Source organism: Cydia pomonella, chromosome 20 (genome assembly GCF_033807575.1).
Source record: "Cydia pomonella isolate Wapato2018A chromosome 20, ilCydPomo1, whole genome shotgun sequence".
NCBI lineage: Eukaryota > Metazoa > Arthropoda > Insecta > Lepidoptera > Tortricidae > Cydia > Cydia pomonella.
In genome coordinates this window covers 4,448,167-4,465,318 of record NC_084722.1, presented here as the reverse complement: position 1 = coordinate 4,465,318, position 17,152 = coordinate 4,448,167, and the positions used below count along the sequence as shown (strand labels likewise).

At 42.7% G+C, this 17,152-nt stretch overlaps 1 protein-coding gene across 1 annotated transcript in view; it reads left to right on the top strand.

The window, feature by feature from the left end:
- The window catches only part of LOC133529035 (eukaryotic translation initiation factor 3 subunit A-like), a 31,703-nt gene extending 15,525 nt beyond the window's left edge, over positions 1-16,178 (top strand). The window contains exons 15-22 of the mRNA XM_061866621.1: positions 3,219-3,421; positions 4,653-4,804; positions 5,145-5,371; positions 11,224-11,320; positions 12,136-12,285; positions 12,568-12,655; positions 13,964-14,327; positions 15,417-16,178. Of these exons, the coding sequence (XP_061722605.1) occupies positions 3,219-3,421; positions 4,653-4,804; positions 5,145-5,371; positions 11,224-11,320; positions 12,136-12,285; positions 12,568-12,655; positions 13,964-14,327; positions 15,417-15,463 (1,328 nt within the window). The 3' untranslated portion in view covers positions 15,464-16,178. The remainder of the gene's footprint in view (positions 1-3,218; positions 3,422-4,652; positions 4,805-5,144; positions 5,372-11,223; positions 11,321-12,135; positions 12,286-12,567; positions 12,656-13,963; positions 14,328-15,416) is intronic.
- Positions 16,179-17,152: the final 974 nt, after the last annotated feature.

Genomic DNA, 17,152 nt, shown 5'->3' with positions numbered 1-17,152 from the left:
CGTATACCTAGGTTGCTTTTCATGATTTCTTTAAGTGACCAGTATTTGCTCCAGCCGGATGATATTCTTTTTTCGATTTCTTTGTCCATTTGGTCCTTGAAAGATATTATTTGACCTAGATACACGTATTCCTCAACATAATCTAAAATGTATCCATTGACTGTGATTTCTTGAATCCTAGAATTTGTCATCAATTTAGTCTTGTCTGAGTTAAGCTCCAGTCCCACGGCCTTGCTCTGTTTTGCTAGATCTGTTAGCATGCATTCTAGTTCTTTTGGGTTTTCCTCAAACAAGACTATGTCGTCGGCAAACCTTAGGTGATTTAGGCGTATGCCATTTATGTTGAGGCCAAAGTGTTCCCATTCGAGTTTCCTGAATATTTGTTCTAAGACAGCAGAGAATAATTTTGGTGATAGTGGGTCACCTTGCCGGACTCCTCTTTGTATAGGGAATGTTTTACCAGTCGATTCCAGTCTGATTCTGCTTTTGCTAATGGTATATATCCGTCTGATGATTTCTACGTATACTTCGTGTACTCCTTGTTGTTTCAGGCTTGTCCATATACAGGTGTGGTTAAGGCTATCGAACGCTTTTGAGTAGTCGATAAATGCTATGAACAAAGGCTTTCTGAACTCTTTATATTTTTGCATAACTTGTTTTACCGTATGGATATGATCAATTGTACTAAAGTCTTTCCTAAATCCAGCCTGTTCGATTGGTTGGCATTCGTCTAATGTTTTTGATATTCTATCTAGTATCACCTTAGCAAAAACTTTGTATATGTTTGACATAAGGCTTATTGGGCGGTAGTTGCCTATATTGTCTTTCGCACCTTTTTTGTGGATCAAGATGATGTCTGATTCCCCCCATTGATTTGGGATTGTCCCCGTTCTTAAAATTTCGTTAAATACCACTGTTAGGATTTGGCTAAGTTCTTCAACTGTTCCTCTCATAAGTGTGTTGGGTATTTTATCCGGTCCAGGGGATTTATCTAGCTTCTGGGAGTTCATTGCCTTTTTGACCTCATCTACCAGTATAGGTGGTACCGCATCACTTTCATGTGTTGGAAACAATCCATCCAGCAATTGAATGTTTTCTTGCTCGGAGTTTGAACTTTCATTACAGTACAGGGCTTGATAGTACTCAGTTGCTACTTTCTGGATTCCTGTACGGTTAGTGAGATTTGTCTGTGCCTTTTTCAGTTTGGGAATCCATTCTTTTCCTTTTTCTCTTAACTCTTTTAACGCTTTCTTAGTACCACCTGTTTTTATTATGTGCTCCTCTATAGTTCTTAGTCTTCTTTGCTTCCTGTCATTTCTTATATTTTCTCTTATTCTTTTGCTGAGATTAGTTATCCTCATTCTGTTTTTGCTATTCTTTTCTGAGATGATCGCCTTTCTTTCCTCCATGAGTTTAATTGTAGTCTCACTTAATTTGTGTGTTTTGGTTTTATTTCTATCCATATTTGATACTTGTGTGAGATTTTTTTCTACTTCTCTATACTTTTCTGCTAGTGGTCTGGTGGATTTTACAATTTCAGTTAGCAGTTTAAAGTTGATAGGTCCCAGTTCAGACAGGTTTTTGGTTGCTTTGTTGTTAAAGCTTTTTCTTGAGTTTTTAGGTGGGTAGTAGTTCATACTGCTGCGTACCATACGGTGATTAGTGTTGAAGTTGAGATTTTGAATTACACTTGTGTCGCTAAACTGTTTGGCGTTGTTTGATAAAATAAAGTCAATTTCATTTTTAGTTCGTCCGTCTGGGGAAATCCATGTCCACTTGTTTTTTTCTTTTTTCTTGAACATGGAGTTCATTAATATTAAGTTGTTTTCGTGTAGGAAGCCAATCAATTTGTGACCATTGATACTTCTTTTGCCATGTCCAAAGTTTCCCATGATTGACTCTTCTCCTTCTTGTCTAGGGCCTACCTGTGCGTTGAAATCTCCCATGACGACCAGGTTATTATGAGAGTATTTTTTTACTTCATCTGTTAGGTTGTTGTAGAAAGTTTCAATTTCATCCTTGCTAGCTTGCTGCGTAGGAGCATACACTTGGATTATTGTCAGTTCTTTTCTGTTACCAGGTATTTTCATACGGAGTATTGCGAGACGGTTTGATACTCCTATGAATTCCAAGATCTTGTTTTTATGCTTATGCATACTGCTGCTGAGTGAGTTACATATGTTTGACATTATTTTTTATTTTAAATTTATTTAGAAACAAACCGTCCTATAAAACTTGTAAGTAAATAAGCTACCAACTAGAATTTCTTATGATATAGACCTACAGTTTCCTATATGTAAAACATATTTTTATAATAAACTTAACACTATGAAATGCTATCCGAGTATAACAACTGTAAAAAATAACAAATAATGTGATAGCTAAACCTAATTCTCACACTCATTTAATAAAGAATAAACCTTTTTCTTAAATAATCCTAACGAACTGTCAAATATATCCGCGTTCATACACTTTGCAGGCGCCTTTAACATTATCACATAGGGTCTCTATTGTTCCCCACAAAGTTTAAAGTTATAATGTATTATTTGTCCGCATTTTCGTTAGCCATAATTTGTTTTTTCTCGGAAACGCGTAACTTTTCAGGATTCCCATAAAACAAAGCTAACCTAACCTATCTATAGGATAACCTAAGGAAATTCCTGAAAAGGTAACGATTTCAGAGTTATGACTAATGATAATATGACTATCAATAATTATGCCAAACAAAGGGATCCGTATCACATAATATAGATTTGCCAGGGCAAGTAGATCGACGTTCATGGGAAGATATAAATTGTCCCGTGCTCGTTTCGTTTGTAAGGTGATGTAAAGCACGAATCTAAACTTATGAACGCATATATTGTCAATAAATCTGTAATTCCTCTCGCAGTGGCAGATCTTGGGGTCAGCATGCAAACTTCCTACCTATTTATTTATTTTATTTATTTTATTCATCATCCTATTATCAGATTGTCTGGTTTGTACTTGCGATTGTCTAAATATCAGCAGAATTGGTAAACCCTAGTGGTCCTAGAGGTTGCATATTGATAGGTGTTTGATCTGGCAAATGCGCGCTAGCATAATTTCGTCGCACAATATACGTGAGAAGTTAGTAAGTGAACAGGCGAATTAGTGGCGCGTTTGCCTTATCCGGATGCCACCCTTTAGACACCAGAGTTGATCTAACTAGCCTATCTGAGCCATTATTTCGTCCGCAGAGGCGCGCACTCGCGATGTAGCGACAGCGGAGCGCCTGTCGCGCATGCACTCGCACCGCGACGAGTTCATCTCGCGGCTGTCGGCCGAGCGCGGCGCCGCGCACCAGCAGCGCCTCAAGGCCTTCGCCGACAAGCTCGCCGCCGAGCGCGCCAAGCGCCGCCAGGAGCGCGCGCAGCAGCGCGCCGAGCAGCGCCGGCAGGAGGTGAGTGTCTACAGCCGAGGCTGTACTGGCACCGGCAGCGCCTCAAGGCCTTCGCCGACAAGCTCGCCGCCGAGCGCGCCAAGCGCCGCCAGGAGCGCGCGCAGCAGCGCGCCGAGCAGCGCCGGCAGGAGGTGAGTGTCTACAGCCGAGGCTGTACTGGCACCGGCAGCGCCTCAAGGCCTTCGCCGACAAGCTCGCCGCCGAGCGCGCCAAGCGCCGCCAGGAGCGCGCGCAGCAGCGCGCCGAGCAGCGCCGGCAGGAGGTGAGTGTCTACAGCCGAGGCTGTACTGGCACCGGCAGCGCCTCAAGGCCTTCGCCGACAAGCTCGCCGCCGAGCGCGCCAAGCGCCGCCAGGAGCGCGCGCAGCAGCGCGCCGAGCAGCGCCGGCAGGAGGTGAGTGTCTACAGCCGAGGCTGTACTGGCACCGGCAGCGCCTCAAGGCCTTCGCCGACAAGCTCGCCGCCGAGCGCGCCAAGCGCCGCCAGGAGCGCGCGCAGCAGCGCGCCGAGCAGCGCCGGCAGGAGGTGAGTGTCTACAGCCGAGGCTGTACTGGCACCGGCAGCGCCTCAAGGCCTTCGCCGACAAGCTCGCCGCCGAGCGCGCCAAGCGCCGCCAGGAGCGCGCGCAGCAGCGCGCCGAGCAGCGCCGGCAGGAGGTGAGTGTCTACAGCCGAGGCTGTACTGGCACCGGCAGCGCCTCAAGGCCTTCGCCGACAAGCTCGCCGCCGAGCGCGCCAAGCGCCGCCAGGAGCGCGCGCAGCAGCGCGCCGAGCAGCGCCGGCAGGAGGTGAGTGTCTACAGCCGAGGCTGTACTGGCACCGGCAGCGCCTCAAGGCCTTCGCCGACAAGCTCGCCGCCGAGCGCGCCAAGCGCCGCCAGGAGCGCGCGCAGCAGCGCGCCGAGCAGCGCCGGCAGGAGGTGAGTGTCTACAGCCGAGGCTGTACTGGCACCGGCAGCGCCTCAAGGCCTTCGCCGACAAGCTCGCCGCCGAGCGCGCCAAGCGCCGAGCAGCGCCGGCAGGAGGTGAGTGTCTACAGCCGAGGCTGTACTGGCACCGGCAGCGCCTCAAGGCCTTCGCCGACAAGCTCGCCGCCGAGCGCGCCAAGCGCCGCCAGGAGTTGGCGAGTTCTACAGCTATCAGAGCCACTAGTTTTATATTTAGTAGAAGCCACGAATCAACAACTAGCTGACGCAAAAGTCGCGTTGTAATACCTAAAATATATTTCTTTTAGTGGCTGGCAGAGAAGCGTCGCGCAGAAGAACGCGCGGCAGAGGAAGCGCGCCGCATCAAGGAGGAAGAGGAACGCAAAGAACGAGAGGAGAGGGAGAGAAAACTGGCGGAGGAACAAGCCGCCGCCCGCGAACGCAAGGAGAAGGAAGAGAGGTAACTACGCTGTCAATGTTTTGATATTTATTAGCGATGAAGAATGAATGGCTAGAGCCATTCTTGCCAGCACGGGGACGGACGTGATGACATAGAATAAACAATTTTATGTTACTGTCTTATGAAACTCAATTCAACTGACGCCTTATCTTATAATTATCATGTGGGTTGTTGACATGTTTTGAACTTAAACCACGTTGAAATTAAACCGTTAAGGGAAGTGCTTTTGACCAGTTATTCTTATTAATTGTATATACACACAACACAATCGCACAAAACACGAATCTAATAAAAGTAGGTAATTAATGACGATTAATCATTCATTAATTTTTTTCCCCAGGGAACGCCAAGAATACCTAGCCCGCGTGGAAGCCAAAGCCCGCGCCAAAGAGGCTGAAGTGGAGCGCCGGCTCGAGGAGCAGAGGGCCGCCGCCGCCTCCGCCAGCTCCTGGCGCCGCGGGGACCCGCCGCCGCGCGACAAGGACGGCAAGCCCGACGACAAGGACAGCGCCTGGAGGACCAAGGCAGACGGCAAGGACGACAAGAAGGCCGAGCCGTGGCGTCCAGGTTAGTCGATTGTAGATACTGAAGTAGGACCCCCCTCCGCTAGACAGGGACGAAAAGCAGAACGCCTGGAGAAGCAAGAGAGACGGCAAGTATAACAAGAAGGCGGAGCTCAAGTTTTCAGGGAAATGAAACACTTTCTTGACGTCTCTATCAGCATTGGCAATTTTTAAGCAGATTCGGCGACTTTCGAAGAAAGCTATATTTAGTATTCTTCTGTTCGTGAGAATGCTCATTACAAGTGAATGCTCTAATCTATCGGCACCTTAAGATTGTCTCCCAAAATATATCACCCAAACCCTAGCCCCACTGAATGTTTATTGATACCTGTAAGGACGCAACAGAAATGGGTTGTGTCCGTCTCATATTAAAAACTACCCGACCTTCCGTCTTTGTGCTTGTTCCATCTAGCACGTGGTCATTTCATCTAGCATCATGCATGTTTTTTTGGGAGATTTCAATCGATTCTATTTTCCATGAGAAATGTCCAAATGTTTCTAAAAAACCTATTTAGTATGCGCCGAAATTGCCAACATGCGAAAATAAAAGTAGCGCGTGCACCGTGACTTAAATTAATACTACTTAAAACGGACCACATAAGCGTGTGGCCTGTGACGTCACAGGCGGTGCGTTTGCTTCACATTGTACAGATTCATTTTAAGAGGCCGTTATCGATTTTAGTCTCAAAAATGTCAAATTGATAAATTTTGTCGATGAAATTGTACACATTTTGTTAACTATTAGAAATAACAAGTTCTGGTTTCTATTAGCACGTCTTGTTATCTTTCATTTTAATAAATCGATTTTTTGAAAACAGGCTCACTTAATTGGTATTGATTTATTTTTGATGGACATTTAGGTAAACGCGCGTAAAGCACTGATTTTGTCGATCTTATTTGTAAATTTCGTAAAGTTTGGACTGCTAAAAATTGTAATTTTGTATTACACATATCCTGTAGTTCAACTTTAATAAACTACTTTTTTTATGAATTTGAAGTGTAAATGAAAGTGTAAACGAAATCAATTTTCTCCAGAAATTACTTTTAAACTAGTGACAATTTCTCTGAAAATCGACTTAGTTTCAACGAAATTTTGATACTTAAGAGCCCTTAATCCTTGGAGCGTTCTCCGATTTCACGAAATAACGCTCGATAGATGGCGTTGGCGCTCGGTACGCGAGCGCCGGCAACGCGACGCGCGTTTCAATGCAGACTAGAATAATCTTGATAGTTTTCAATATAATTTCAAGCAACATTAATTTTAGTGTTATATGATATCATATGGGCACTCTTTATTTTATTTTATATGCACAGTAGTTTTTTTTATGTACACTACTACTAAGTGTACAGACTACAGAGTGTACTATAACCCTTGCTCTTTATTCTGTCTCCTTCACACCAATGGAAAATGAAGAAGTTAGTAAATGACTGCAGGTATAAATAAAGTATATTAGTGCGATAGAGAGATAGATAGTGTTTCGTTGTCGTATCGTAAACGATTGGCATTTTGGCCACACACTTGCTTGGTGCCTAGCCAAAATACCAATCGTTTGCGTATATTAGTGCGATAGAGAGACAGTAGTGTTTCGTTGTCGTATCGTAAACGATTGGCATGTTGGCTACGCACCCATGATACTTAACAAAGAAGCCAATCGATTGCGCATATTAGTGCGATAGAGAGACAGATAGTGTTTCCTTGTCGTATCGTAAACGTTTGGCATGTTGGCTACGCACCCATGCTGCCCAGCCAAGATGTCAATCGTTTGTGCATATTAGTACGAGAGAGAGACAGATAGTGTTTCGTTGTCGTATCGATTGGCATGGTGGCTACGCACCCATGCTGCCTAGTCAAGATGCCAATCGTTTGCGCACATTAGTGCTATAGATTTTCAGTGTTATTTGAAATCACGTTAGGGTTTGTATTATTATTTTTGACCCGAATGAAGTCCATCCAGGTTCTTATGATGGAGTCAGGAGTTGGTCACCAGAACTCCTAATCTACTCATTATAATTCCATCGTGCTTGGGCTCAAAAGATTTGCCCTGACGAACACCATCGATCTAGATGAGGTCCAGTGTCTCATGACGGAGTCAGGAGTTGGTCACCAGAACTCCCCAGAACTCCTAATCTACTCATCATAACTCCATCGAGTTTGGGCTCAATAGATTTACCCTGATGAGCACCATCAATCTAGATGAAGTCCAGGGTCTCATGATGGAGTCAGGAGTAGGTCACTAGAACTCCTAATCCACTCATTATAATTCCATCGTATTTGGGCTCAATAGATTTGCCCTGACGAGTACCATCGATCTAAATGAAGTCCAGGGTCTCATGATGGAGTCAGGAGTTGGTCACCAGAACTCCTAATCTACTCATTATAATTCCATCGTGTTTGGGCTCAAAAGATTTGCCCTGACGAGTACCATCGATCTAGATGAAGTCCAGGGTCTCATGATGGACTCAGGAGTTGGTCACCATAATTCCTAATCTACTCATCATAACTCCATCGTGTTTGGGCTCAATAGATTTGCCCTCACGAGCACCATCAATCTAGATGATGTTCAGGGTCTCATGATGGAGTCAGGATTTGGTCACTAGAACTCCTAATCTACTCATTATAATTCCATCGTGTTTGGGCTCAAAAGATTTGCCCTGACGAGTACCATCGATCTAGATGAAGTCCAGGGGCTCATGATGGAGTCAGGAGTTGGTCACCAGAACTCGTAATATATTTATCATAACTCCATCGTGTTTGGGCTCAATAGATTTACCCCGACAAGCACCATCAAATTACCATTATGATGAATAGATTAGGAGTTCTGGTGACCAACTCCTGAGTCCATCATGAGACCCTCGACTTAATCTAGATCGATGGTACTCGTCAGGGCAAATCTTTTGAGCCCAAACACGATGGAGTTATGATGAATAGACTAGGAGTTCTGGTGACCAACTCCCGAGTCCATCATGAGACCCTGGACCTGATCTAGATTGATGGTACTCGTCAGGGCAACTCTATTGAGCCCAAACACGATGGAGTTATGATGAGTAGATTAGGAGTTCTAGTGACCAACTCCTGACTCCATCATGAGACCCTGGACCTCATCTAGGTCGATGGTGCTCGTCATGGCAAATCTCATGAGCCCAAACACGTTGGAATTATAATGAGTAGATTAGGAGTTCTAGTGACCAACTCCTGACTCCATCATGAGACCCTGGACTTTATCTAGATTGATGATGCTCGTCAGGGCAAATCTATTGAGCCCAAACACGATGAGGTTATGATGAGTAGTTTAGGAGTTCTGGTGACCAACTCCTGACTCCATCATGAGACCCTGGACCTCATCTAGATCGATGGTGTTCATCAGGGCAAATCTATTGAGCCCAAACACGATGGAGTTATGATGAGTAGATTAGGAGTTCTGGTGACCAACTCCTGACTCCATCATGAGACCCTGGACCTCATCTAGGTCGATGGTGTTCGTCAGGGCAAATCTATTGAGCCCAAACACGATGGAGTTATGATGAGTAGATTAGGAGTTCTGGTGACCAACTCCTGACTCCATCATGAGACCCTGAACATCATCTAGATTGATGGTGCTCATCAGGGTAAATCTATTGAGCCCAAACTCTATGGAGTTATGATGAGTAGATTAGGAGTTCTGGTGACCAACTCCTGACTCCATCATGAGACCCTGGACTTCATCTAGATCGATGGTACTCGTCAGGGCAAATCTTTTGAGCCCAAACTCGATGGAGTTATGATGAGTAGATTAGGAGTTCTGGGGAGTTCTGGTGACCAACTCCTGACTCCATCATGAGCCCCTGGACTTCATCTAGATCGATGGTACTCGTCAGGGCAAATCTATTGAGCCCAAATACGATGGAATTATAATGAGTAGATTAGGAGTTCTAGTGACCAACTCCTGACTCCATCATGAGACCCTGGACTTTATCTAGATTGATGGTGCTCGTCAGGGCAAATCTATTGAGCCCAAACACGATGGCGTTATGATAAGTAGATTAAGAGTCCTGGTGACCAACTCCTGACTCCATCATGAGACCCTGGACCTCATCTAGATCGATGGTACTCGTCAGGGCAAATCTTTTGAGCCCAAACACGATGGGATTATAATGAGTAGATTAGGAGTTCTGGTGACCAACTCCTGACTCCATCATGAGAACTTGGACTTCATCCGGGTCAAAAATAATAATGCAAATGCAAACCCTAACGTAATTTCAAGTAAAAATGCGTTTTTCAGAAAATCGCAGCCAAATAACACTAGACCCTACTCATAGTGTTGTGTTCCTGCCGGTGAGTAAGGTTGCCAGAGCTCAACGAGGGGTGGGAGGGGGTTAGAGTCGGCAACGCGCATGTAACTCCTCTGGAGTTGCAGGCGTTCATAGGCTACGGATACTGCTTACCATCAGGCGGGCCGTAAGCTTGTTTGCCACCGACGTAGTATAAAAAAAAGGACCACTGAAAATCCATCAATAAGCGAGAGTCTGTTAAGCATAGTGTAAAAAATGAACTTTTATTAAGATTTTCTAATCGCAGTATATAGCACTTCTCGGAACTCCGTAGCTGATTACGATCGCAACGAATGCCTGGCAATCGAGCACAGGTCCGTCCTCTAAGCGCGCTCCGCGCGGACTGAGAGCGGGGCGTCGCTGCTGCGTGATTTATAAGTGTTTTAAAAAAATATAAATTTACGGCAATGTAGGTCCCATAGTTATGATTTTTTTTTTATAGGTTAACATAAAGTTACAGTTTGCTATAATATTATTTTTAAAGCAAAATATGCGTACAATTTGCGGAAAAAAAATATAATAAAACCCTGTTTTCGCCAAAAAAATGAAGAAAACTCGGAAGGTATTTTATCAGTTTTTTCAAATGAATCTTCGATTGTTAATCATTCCAGCCCCTCGTACGAGATATGTTGAATCAAATTGTAGTCATTCATGTACCAAATGATTCTTGTTTACAGCAAAATTGAGAACCGAAACGCCACATCTCACTGCTAAATTTGGAAAAGACTCCCAAAAAAACTCATTAAAAAAGAGGTTTAAAAGAGAAAATGAAAATTTGAACTGTTGGAGCCGCTAGTTTAGGAAACGATTATTTAAGTACGTTACCAGTTTTTGAATAAATACTAATAGTTACGTCGTAATCTTGAATGAAAAAGGAAGCATTTTACAAAATACGCTCGTCTGTAGGAATAAGGACTCTTAAATAATCTACAACATTTGCTGAAACTGTTCTTATACACCATTTTGTGTAATTTACCACCATAATTTATTGATGATTTTTTTTAAACGGTCCCTTCTCGTCTCATATAACCTGGGACGCACGCTTGCGACCTCATTATTAAAAGGCAAAATGAAAAGACGTGCTAATAAAACCAATACTTGTTATTTAGATATTACGTAACAAAAGGTGTACAAATTCAACGACTAAATCTACATTTTTGCTCTGAAAAGTAATAAAATAATATTGTTCGGAGAGAATCATAAAAAAAATGTCTCTATATCAGCATTTCAATTTACTCTTGCATAATTATTTACTTCGATTTTATTTATCATTTTAGGTGTTTCTTGCTGTCTTAGAAAATACTTTTGGGCAGTAAAAACAATTATGGTATAAATATTGTGGATTTCTAAGTTTCATTAATTTTGTGTTGTTGAACGTGTTTATTGAACAAACATAATAAAATATTAATCATGCATTACCTCACCTTAAATTACAAGTCTGCCATTAATTTCCAATACAAGAGCTCAAGTTTTACCCCTTCCCCCTAGGCTTCTGGGGATATGAGACAGTCGTGGGCCAAACTCTATGTTGATAATGATTTGTTTCAGCCCGCATGCGCGAAGCCGGCGCGCGCGACGAGCGGCCGCGCTCGCCCGAGCGGCGCCGCGACGAGCGTCCGCCGCCCGCCAGGGACGACAGGGACAGGTGAACACTCATTCATCTACTGTTTACTATAGATTAGCTACATGACACTTTTTGTAAATAATGTCGATCGATCTTAATTTTCCTGAGGATCAAATGTCTATATAGGACTCGTGGCATTTAAACAACACAAAGGTCAGAAATGAGAGTTACAGTCTGACGCTCGCACTCGGCGATTGTAACGACTAACAAAATGATATCGTAATGTGACGTCACATTACATTAGCCTGTCCTAAATGTAGATTAAACAGCCACGGCACTCTTTTCAACCCTAAACCACTCAACTGTCCGTTTACTCTCACACAACCACTGGAATAGAGCGGTTCCAAATACAATGGAAAGGCTTTTTTATTATAGGCAACTGAGTGACTAAAAATGCATTTATACTAAAAGTTTTATCTAGAAATATTGAATGCGTCAAATTTTTGTGTTTCGATTCGATTTTATAAATGTGGGCATCTCAGTAGGATGATAAAATGTAGGGAATTAAGTGGATTTCTGCAATTATCATTAGTTTTTGCAATATGTATGTGCAAATAGTTTCTGAATAAAACGATAAAAAAACCGATTTCCCGTTCATTTTCTTAATTCTGAAAAAGATCCGAATTTTATTCGAATATCTCGTCAGAAAAAATCGAATATTCGAATATCTGAAAAAGTTTCAAATATTTGCAATCCCTAGTCCTGACCACTGGACCACTCGGCCACGGCGGTACCGTTCCCAAATTCTCTGTTATATGCTATCTTTGAAAAGCTAGGCGCCTTTGATCACTATCATATCAGCTGAAGCATATCCTTTGATGTATTTTGATCCTCAGACGCGACGAGCGTGGGCCCCCGCGCGACGAAGGCGCCTGGCGGTCGGCGCGCGACACGCGCGACATTCGGGACACTCGCGACAGCCGGGACGCACGGGACCCGCGGGACGCGCGCGACCCGAGGGACGCGAGGGAACCGGAGCGTGACAGGTAGGCTTCTGGTATACTTATCTGAATCTACTTCTTATTCGAGTCAAGGCGAGGAAACAGAAACGGTTTGTTACATTGTAATCCATCATAACATGTTTGTAATTCTTTGACTCGACGGGCACGGCCCCGCTTCAGTTTATTACGGGCTAGGTCATATGAGATTTGGCTCTTTTCGCGGGTCAGATTTGAAAATACTACTATGCTAAGGATTTTCTGTCGTTCGAGCTTACAGGAGATCGCTTGAGTGAGTCGTGTGTGTAGTAATGGCGTTTGTTTCCGCAGGGCGCGCTACGGCGGGCGCTCCAGCGGGCCCGGCGCCGACGGCGGCAGCTGGCGCCGCGCGCCCGCCGACCCGCCGCCGGCTCCCTCCGTAAGTAATGTGTGCTCTATGTACAAGGAAACTATTAAAAAAAAGCTCCCAGCACACGAGATTTTAACTAAAGGTAGGCAGTCACCGTAGCGTACTCCAAAGGTGTTAAATGCGCGTTGTCGACCCTTTAGAAATCTGCACACTTCTTTTTTTGAAGAACCTCATACTGTAGACTCTCGGGAAAATCCACCGTTATCGAAGAAGTGACTTTGGTCAAAGAAGATTGCATATACAACTTAAATTTTAATGTAGTTATATGCACATGAAATAAACGGGTCCATACACAGGGGGCTGCCTCACGATAGACTTGCCCCGCAAAGCAACTTGTCTTTGAAAACGCGCCTCTCTCGAAGCAAACGCACTCACAACTACGATTCAAATTCCCACGAAAGGGGGCTTCTATGTGAATCCGCCTAGAGTTTGGCTACTGAAATATTACACAATATTTTGGCGGGAAATTAAAAAAAAACTTGGGATGGTCTCACTTTGTGTAGTAGGAATTATAGTTTTGATACTAGAAAATATTTTTGATTTTATGTACACACGTAAGGTACCTAAGGAAATAAGTTAATATACTTTAACGTGCACTCAAAGTCAGCTCACGTAATTTCTACCTCTGTGTAAAGTACAAAGACATATAGACATGTTTCGCCAAGACATTTTTATATATTTTATATTTTTATATCAATTTACTACTGATTTTCTTCTAAATATTAGTTTTCAGTAACTCGTAACGTACCAATTTTTATTTAATCGTATGGCTTATACAAAAAATAGGTAGTTACATAAATATCACAGAATAAAAATTACATTACAATTAAAATTAAATGTCAATATTCAGAGCGTTCAGCCACGCAATTGCGTCGGGTGTTAGGCGCAGCAGGTCCTCTGGTGGTCCCGAGTATGTTCGTTCCAATGTTTTGATTTTATTGATATTTTTCAGAACTTCTAGTTTATCCGTTTCTTTTACACACTTGTCTTGTCTTATTCATGAGATTCAGGTATTAATAAATTCACGTACTTAATCAAAGTTATAGGCAAATCTTAGAACTAGTACTTAAAGTATCAAAATATTAATAGAGCACCATCCTACTAAATTGTTTACGACTTGTATAAGTTAAAATAAACCCCTTATAAACCGCGAACAATTTGAATGAATGACATAAATTGACAACAGACTCTTAGCTTTTTTTTAAATCATAGACAGTTGGTGATATAACATGGAAATATCTGTCAACAATATTCGGCTAGCCAGACTCTATCAATCTTGAGTGAATGCATAACTTCAACACTTAACTTTTTTAACAGGAACGATCATCAGCCTGGCGCACTAAAGACGCACCACCCCGCGACGACCGCTACCGCGACGCCCCGCGTGGCGACCGCGACCGCGACCGCGACGGGCCGCGCGACCGCGACGGCTTCCGCGACCGCGGCGGCGACCGCGACCGCTACCCGCCGCGCCGCGACGACGGACCCCGCGATCGAGATGGCCCGAGACGTGACGATGGACCCCGGGACCGTGACGGACCGAGAAGAGACGATCGCGACGGGCCGAGACGGGACGATCGCGACGGGCCGCGGCGAGATGACCGCGACGGACCACGCCGTGACGATCGGGACAGGCGCGACGACCGGGATAGACGCGCGCCGCCTCGTCGTGAGGACAAACGTGAGTCCCCTTATTTTATTTTGAAATTTTTAAATGTATTGTAATTAATTTAAATGTAAAATACAAGTGTTTCAATTACTATCAATTAACACGGAAAAAATGCGAAATAAACAATTTAAAAAAAATTATACTTAGAATTGACATGATTAACAAACAAGGTCAAATATTAAATTTGAATTTTCTGTTATGATCTCAAATTAAGTTATACCTTATATTTAAACAGGAAATCAATATATCACCCAGTATCATGAACAAACCAGTGCATAAATTCATAATTACGAACATGTTTGATCCTCAAAAGTAAGTGGTTGTCTACTTTATGCTACTTCGCCACAGATAACTAAATTAACAGACATACAAATACGTCGCTATATAGATATTAAAAATTATGGTGTTTAAAAAAGCGGTGGTAGCCGAGTGGATATGACGTCCGACTTTTAATCCGGAGGTCACGGGTTCAAATCCTGGCTCGTACCAATGAGTTTTTCGGAACTTATGTACGAAATGTCATTTGATATTTACCACTAGCTTTTCGGTGAAGGAAAACATCGTGAGGAAACCTGCATGCATCTGCGAAGAAATTCAAAGGTGTATGTGAAGTCCCCAATCCGCATTGGGCTAGCGTGGGGACTATAGCCCGAGCCCTCTCGCGCATGAGAGGAGGCCTGTGCCCAGCAGTGGGACGTATATAGGCTGAATTATTATTATTTATTATTATGGTGTTTCATACTTTAATCATTGATTTTTGGCAATAGGGTATTTACCTACTAGTCAAAACAGTTTCTTTTTTAAAACTGTCAAAACGTATATTGTAAAACGATTGGCCGATATGGAATTTATATGAACTCTGCACAAGTGACTTCACGGTCAACTACTTTTTTAGTTCTATCAGATTTAATAAAATAAAAATTGCGTCCAAAAATTAACTGCTATCTTTTCTAAAATTGTCTTGTGTTTTATCTCGTGCATGGTCTGAAATAATTCATTTTAAATTCAGGAAATGTATTATTGTTACGATTTTATAAGTCTGCTAGTTCAGTTTCCTGTGCTTGAATTGGGCCGATTTTGAATGTTTTCTCTTTGTTGCAGCCCGCGACCCCGACGGCGACGACTGGCAGCCCGTCACCCGCCGCTAGGCGCCCGCGAGGGTTCAGAGTCACCCGAGACCACTACATTGCAAACACTACCCTGTTGTGTACGGCACTAGGTTGAATGTGTAACTGCTGATAAGATGTTACGTTCTTAATTTACATTCGTCGATAGTTTTGTCTCTATAGTGTTGTGATTGCTTTAATATTCATGATTTTTTTATATATATTCGCTGAATATAAACGCATAGTACACTGCCAATGTTAGGGACTACACACACATACACGTACATGAATACAAAAAACTTCACATTCGTGGTGCAAGACCCAAAATGGCGTCTTTCTACTTTGGTGCTGGCGCCATCTGTAATAAGCTAGTAAAGTGTTGTGAGGCTTTAAGCCTGTTTTGCACCTCTTTTATGTAATAAAGAACATAGGAATGAGATATATCGTTATCTCAACTCTTTAGTGATTAACGGCAGCATTTGCTAATACACTTAAACTCGCATTTATGCTTATAGATATATTGTTCAAACTCATGTTTTGATATATGTAATTGTAAAAGAGGTAGCTTCATGCGAATGAAGGTTGTATTGACTTTATTCACAAGCCTGGCTTTAACTCTCACAACGCTCGCAAAGTGGTCGATGAAGGTCTCATACTGAACCCCTTCTTCGTGTAATCGGATTCGCATATTATGTTTAGTTATATCAATGCTTTTACTAACGATGTAATAAACATTACGTTGACGTGTTTGGGCATATTCTGTCTTACTTATTTCCTACCTAACCCCTTACTTTTTACTTCCTAAAAATCCCAAAACTCCCATTTCTAGAATAGAATTGGCACGAGAAAGAGACCAGACATATTTTTAATAAATACATTAGCAGCATGCGATTTCCCTTTTAGATCCTAACGGATCCATGTATAAGTAATTTAAAGTTGTATTTAAATATTTAGCCTAATTATTATTAGTTATTAGAAAGGAGAAAAGTCCAAAGTGTATTGTATTACGACTGGTTTAGGCTACGGAGCTTGCTAAATACAAATACATACATTTAAAAACATCATTTATCATCATCAATCAGAATATTAGATCTACATTTCAATTATGTAAATGTTTTGCCCAAACGCTTCAATGTATTTACATCGGACGCATTTACGTTTGGTATAAGGGTTGTTATTTTTACTTCAGTGCCTAATAGTCTCTTCTGGCATCCTTTCTGTCACAAATTGCTACATACTGGTATGTTATCCCAAAATAAATTGTATTTTGCCGGCCAGACACTATCAGTAAGTCTAAAATGACATTACTTTTAGGGAATAACTAGTATCATTGCAGCGGCGATTTAGTGATCACATTCAGAGCTGCGGTTTTGTAATGTCATGAAGTTCGTGTCATCCACGATGACGCGCAGATTTGTCAAATTTAACCTTTAATAACACAACAATACGAGTGAAGGCACACGTCTTCGTGAATGACGCGATCTGTAACGTAAGACTGACATTCGATTGTTATTTATGAACGAGCCAGTATTAAATAAGTTTAGTGTTTTGGACGAACTGATATGAAAATTCGAAAGAAATGACAATAATATTGTAAGTCATTTTTACTGATAGTGTCGGGCCCGCATACGTATAATTTATGTAACCGATTTGGATACTTTTTGGACGTTTTGCTAATTAAAATAAAATGAGCTTAACCATTCTATGATGCCATGGTTGATTGATGCCGAG